The sequence below is a fragment of the Apaloderma vittatum genome, unplaced genomic scaffold (assembly GCF_000703405.1).
Source record: "Apaloderma vittatum isolate BGI_N311 unplaced genomic scaffold, ASM70340v1 scaffold34136, whole genome shotgun sequence".
Taxonomy (NCBI): domain Eukaryota; kingdom Metazoa; phylum Chordata; class Aves; order Trogoniformes; family Trogonidae; genus Apaloderma; species Apaloderma vittatum.
Genome location: NW_009722865.1, coordinates 1 through 6,278, shown reverse-complemented (window position 1 = coordinate 6,278; position 6,278 = coordinate 1). Strand labels below are relative to the sequence as shown.

The window sequence follows — 6,278 nt, the reverse complement described above, 5'->3', positions numbered from 1 at the left end:
CTGAAAGTCGAGATCTGTACTCAAAACTGTTCGCATGTCCATTATTAAAATTAGACAAGTTACTAAAATCTAAATATACAGACGCTGCATTCCCACTGTATTTTACCATTCTGTTAAGCTGTATTATAATAGTATGCGATTTATTACATATTTTCTAACTTGTATTTAAAAACCTGGTTTACTCAATTCAATTCTTAGCATCTTTCTAGATACAAGTGATGCAAAGAGATGTAATTTTAAACAGTAAATACCTATCTGAAATTTTTTAAAGGAGTTAAGTTTTTACCTTTGGGAACTCTTATGCAGTATCCATTTTCATCTCGGACTGGTTCCTCTTTCTCTACGTCATATTTAATCAGTTCATAGCGTAAGATTTTCTAGTGAAAATTTGCAAAATGTATACACACATGAATATGCAACCTTTGAAAAATATTTTCAGAATTATACTATATAATAGTCAGCTCTCTATTTAACAGGAGCTAAATTTATCACATTTCAACTGCATGTGTTGAGTCTAAATATTCTTTTGCTTGAACTAGAAAGAACAATCTTGACACTAGCATGTCTATAGACTGTACTTGGGTAGAATTTTCTCCCTAAACAAATTCATAACTGAACCTGGGGTTGTTCCCAACTTGTTATACAAGTGGGATGGCACATGCCCTTGACAACACACGAAACTTCACCAAAATGGACAAAATGCCAAGTTTTGTTGTTATTCTTACCTTCTGCAGGTAGTTTACTCTTCCCACTGCACCAATTTTTCCAGTGTAATTTACAAAAGAAATGTTTCCTTCAGTTGATGCATAAAACTCCAAAATATTAATATTTCCAAATCTTCGGATAAATTCCCTCCAAACATCAGCCCTTATTCCATTTCCTATGGCAAGTCTGACTTTGTGATCCTGATCATTGTTTCTCTAGAAACAAGAAACAGTCATGCATTAACATTTCTGCTGAGTGAAAGCAGAATTTCTACTTCTGTGAAGGAGTCTAAAAGTATTCAGCATATTCTGAAGCAAATGTGTGCAAATATCAGTACAGTTAAGCTCATGATTTTGATACAGAAATTACCAAGCAAGTCAGTCTATAGATCTAACTGTAGCTAGTAGTTAACTTGATTTGGATGAAGAGGGGAACAACTAATTCTATGCAGAAAGCCAGAATGATTCTCAGGCACCACGTTAAGCTATTTTATGTGTAAGCCTTGTGGTGACCATCTGCAGAAGAGTGTAATTTACCTGAAATTCAACAAAACATTTGCAGGATTTAAAATGGTGTTTGCATGGAAAGGAAATCCTTCTGCCATTGTAAATGCAGGGCTCAGCCTGCTACAAATTCTATTACCACATTTCATATCACTTCTAATAGTGCTGTTAGATGTTTCTGTTTACACAGTAAAGTGATAATCACATAATGGGGATGGCAGTCCATTTATGCCTTCTCTCAGATGTTGGTATTTATCCTCAACAACTGAAATACTGAACTGGGTCAGACATAAACATCTAATGTGCTGCTCAGTATCAATAGCAAGAGAGAATATTAGCAAAATATGGAAAGCATCTTTTGTCCAACTTCTTCCTTTTTCTCCAGCTGTTTCTCTTATTACATGATTTAATAGTATTTTAAAGCACAAAGAGTCTTTTTAAATATATGCTGCTTCTTAACTTGGAATACTTTGTTGAAAGAATGAGACTATTTTGTCAGTAACAGATTGGAACGTGTATTTGTGCAGAATAAGTATGTTAGCTCTATGTCTTTCAGGAAATACAGTGTAGAGGGCAATGCAGTAGATGGTAGAAGTAGATGATGAGCACTGAACACTGGTATTAGAAAATGCTCTCCCAATGACTTGTCCAAGAGAGAAATCTGGCCATTAAGACAAACATGAATTGGTTGTATAGAGTCATATTCCCAGAAAAGACCAATAAAATGGCCACGATTTTTAAATACTCTGCAACTTTAATTTTATTTGGACTTTAGTCACATCTGGCTTATTATTGTTTTTCTGCACAGTAGTCTAGAAGTGGATGTTGAAATTTAATTTAAAGAAGAAATAAATTAATATATAGCCCCCCCTCTGTCGTTTTGAGAGATCTGCCATTAACATGTTAGCACAGAACCAAACTTAAAATAGAACAATGAAATATGCTTAAAAGTCTGCAGAGAGTCTAAATTACTTGCTGTTCACTTTTTTATAAAAATCTTTGTTGGTTGTAGATGATGCTCTACAACACTGTACACAATACCTTAGTCTCTCATGAGAGAGACTCCAGTTGATTTGGCATTTATTCATCTGAGCTTGAACATCTTATTTTGAAATTATTCACCAGTCAGATGCTGTTTGCATCCACATTGTCCCTCATCTTCCATTGTTCTTAAGTCTCTATTTTGAATGTTTCTTCCCCATTCGCATAGGCAAAATCTGTTATTTAGCCATTAATTAGTCACAGTTAATGAAAGAAGGAAGGATTTAATGATTCACACTTCAAGTAATTTCTGTAACACTTGGATTATTCATTTGTTCTGAAATTACTACGTAAGTTAGTCTGAAATACAATCAAAAGGAAAACTGTGACACATACTTTATTTTCTTCTGTGGATATGTAAAGGAAAGAAATGATAGCACAGATAAAAGTTATTAGCACAATAAGGAAGTTCAGTAATGAAATGGCATTAGTTAAGACCAATGACGCTGCATCAGTGTGGATCTTGAGTATACTGTGAGTTCCTCATGGAAAAGCCTGTCTCTCTTCCATCTGCAATAACAGGCCAAGCCCTCTTGGCACCATGACAGTTTAAGTAATAATACCCATTCCATCAAGCTCTTGCCTTATTAAAATGGTAATCCCATCTTTCTGGGAGACTTATGTGCTCAATGTAGCATGCATGGAGTACACAGGATCAAATATCAAGCATATAAACTTGGCTTATGTAAAGGTGTTTTCTCCACTGGTGTTGAATTCTACGTACTGAGTAAACAAAAGTCCTTACATTAAATAATGAAAACTAAGCTATCTGTGCCTATCTTAAAATCTGACCTGTGGCACACTGCAAAGATACCGAAGCACTTCCCCAATATACTGTATCACTGTTACGTTATATTTTCTGCAATCATCCCAGAACTGGCTTGCTGAAAATTTGTCACGCAAAACAATAGTTGCACCTGCACAGAAAGAAGTAAAACAAATAACAGAAATATCAATTCTTATTGTATCATAAGACTGTATAGAATTTCTTAGCATAACATTGTAGAAAACTTGTAGAATTAGGATTATATACCTTTTGGAAGTACTCTTCCTGAAACATATTGAAATACAATCCATGCCGAATAATCAGTTTAACGTCTATTCCTGTTCACCAGAAGTTAGCCTATTATTGTGGATAACTCTGTACTAATTTACCCTAAAATTGTGCAAGGAGCTCTAATGTGAAATAGAATGTATCATGTTTGTCTGGATTATATAATCAAATTTGCACAGGGTGAAGATCTGTGCTAGTCGTGAGAATGACAGGGAAACAAGAATGTCTCATGACTTCGGGAGTTTCTGGTAACAGAGACACATATAACCAAGCATTTAATCTCAAAGTTTGATAGCTAGGGAAAGGCTTACTGTATCTGTAATCATATCTGTGCATGAAATCTGCACAGTAACTTGTTGATTCATACTAGTCAAGTGCATGGTACCTTTCAGGATACATCCATGGACTCCAATGAGGAGGGCAGAGCTATGATAGAGTGGTAGAGCAGTATATACGATATCTTCTGAGGTAACGTTGCCAGCATCAAACAAACCACAAGCTATCATTATGCGTTCATGATTAATCACTGCAGCTTTGGGAAGACCTGTTTAAAGTCAAGCAAAAAGCTGCGTAACTTCACATGGTAAGACCAGTCACATTCACAAGGGCTTAAGAAAAGATTTTCTTTTATTTGTGATGCAAGTGATACTTCCACAATTTAGGGAGGTAGGCAGCTTGTGTCTATGCAACACACTGGCATTTAGCCTTAGTGAGGGTATGTCTTCTCACATGTAACTTTCAGGTCTCTGACTGCCCCGATTAAGTGCCCCGATTCCCAGTACCATGGTACCGAGCAATAACAAGTACCTAGAGCATGAGGAAATGGAATTTGGAGAATCTAGCATGCTGAGCAAAGGGAAGGAAATGCTAAAACAGATCTTCCATCTCTCCTGGAATTAGGCATCTCCTTGCAGTTCTGAACCATGCTAGATGAAACCAGAATTCATACTATGAAATCTCTTCTTGGTTTTCCATCAGATGCAATTGAACTGATTACTTGCAGAAATAGACGCTAGAAGCCGTAACGATGGTAGTGCTTGCCTATTCTGTAAGCACAAAGATGTTACAGCCCTTAACAAGGACAAGGGACACCGGAGCTATTTGCCGCCTTCAACAAACAGTATTCAATCTGTACTCCCTCCCTTCCTTTCTGGCTAAGTCCAAGTGCTTTTAATGCTAGATGCCTTTACATAGAGTAGGTTACAGCTCCTATACCAGCTGCAGTTTTGCACAGTGGCCATGATTAGCTGTATTTTGTGCTGCCCTTGCTGGTTTTGGTACTCTGGCACCTAAAAATTTAACCATCAGCATTTAGAGTTCATGATCCAAGGATACTGAGTATGAGGTGGGTGCCAAGACAAACCTCAACCAGTAGCGTCTCCAGGGATAAGAGACAGCAGATGTCTAGCGACCGTACTGGCATAAAACTTGTATGTTTAATTGGCTTTTACTTCAGTCCCTCCCCCCAGATCCAGGGCTTAAAGTCAGGCTATATTCTACATGCTTTTTTGTTTTAGATACAGACACCAAATTTTCAGTTTCCTGAGGGGGAATGAATGACCATAGAATTAATGTGAAGTAAGACATTCTCTTTCCTTACTAAAAATCACAATGTTGGGAGGAACGTGTGGCCCATTTTTGTGAATTTACATTACCTGTAGTACCAGAAGTATAAATATACATGGCAGGAGTTTTAAAGGTTATATCTGATCTCCAAGTCAATGGAGTAGGCTCATCTGAAGCAGCATCTACTTTATCAAGAAAGCTCTCAACTCCTTCTGTAGCAGATGTCTTGCTTAAATAATAAACTTTAACATTTTCTTTCTTCAAGAATGGCAGTATTTCTTCAACAGATTCCTTCAGTTCTTAAAGAGGAGAGAAAAGAGTATTAAAAGAAAATTCAGTATTATTCTGTCAGCTGTACTACTGGTGCATCAACTTTGGCTCAGCAGCTTTCGTGTTTACCTGCTGTTGGAGAAATTCATGTTCAAGTCACTTTAGAATCCTGAAAAAGGGCTGAAGAAGAACAGCATCTGCACACAACTGGGAGTGATTTCTTGTGATGTGACTTTCTGCAGCAGGAACAGAATTGCAGAGGGGCAATCCAAGCACACTTCCCCTTGCCTGCAGACCCTGCGGGATTTTGAGGGAGTGTACGCCTGGCATATCAGCTCCAGGTAGCTACCTTCCCTCTCTGCTGTGGGGAAATGCCTCACCTGGCAAGCACCCACACAAGGTTATGTACTGCTAAAATCACCTCTATGTTTTATACATAAAGATGAACCTCGTCATTTTCAAGTCACAGCACAAATGGAAGAACTACTAAAAAGCATAATGAAGAGTGACTTTGTAAGTAGTGGATTACTGCAGCCTGGACTTCTAGTTATTTGTGTTCTGTCTCTCCCTGTGCCCATCTCCTGCATGTCTTGATTAATCCCAACTCTCCTCATATGCCCTCTGGTATCTCCAACCAAGAGTGCATGATACCATTTATGTGCAATGTCAAGTCCCATCTGCCTTTTTCCTAGGGAAGCAGTACAACAGGTCTCTCTTCTACTCACTGTCAGTTTCAATCAAGTTGGGAAGAACACGGAGATGACCAGGCAGCTGATGCAGTTGTATATAACTTGTTTCTCTAGGAATCCAGACTAAGAGCTTTCCAATGTGCAGGCACTTTTACTTGATCAGATTACCCAGGGGTTTAATACACATCCTCAACACCACTGTCACTGAAACACCATGATAGAGAACTGCCCATAACTTTCATTTGTTACCACTTCTACTTTGTTTCAAAGCAAGCAACGAGTACTTATTAGTCCTCACCTGGGGCGGCCAGCAGCACGGTGGCCGCGCTGCTCTGGAAGCAGCGCAGCAGGGACGCGGCCCTGACGTTGGAGTTGAGGCAGGCCACGGCGCAGCCCAGCTTGGCGCAGCCCAGCCAGACCCAGACGTAGGCGGGCCGGTTGCCCATGAAG

At 38.6% G+C, this 6,278-nt stretch overlaps 1 protein-coding gene across 1 annotated transcript in view; it reads right to left on the bottom strand.

Moving 5' to 3' along the window:
• The window catches only part of SLC27A2 (solute carrier family 27 (fatty acid transporter), member 2), an 11,195-nt gene extending 4,921 nt beyond the window's left edge, over positions 1 to 6,274 (bottom strand). The window contains exons 1-6 of the mRNA XM_009871906.1: positions 6,127 to 6,274; positions 4,959 to 5,168; positions 3,689 to 3,847; positions 3,042 to 3,166; positions 726 to 920; positions 287 to 377 (exon numbers count right to left, since the gene is read on the bottom strand). Of these exons, the coding sequence (XP_009870208.1) occupies positions 287 to 377; positions 726 to 920; positions 3,042 to 3,166; positions 3,689 to 3,847; positions 4,959 to 5,168; positions 6,127 to 6,274 (928 nt within the window). The remainder of the gene's footprint in view (positions 1 to 286; positions 378 to 725; positions 921 to 3,041; positions 3,167 to 3,688; positions 3,848 to 4,958; positions 5,169 to 6,126) is intronic.
• Positions 6,275 to 6,278: the final 4 nt, after the last annotated feature.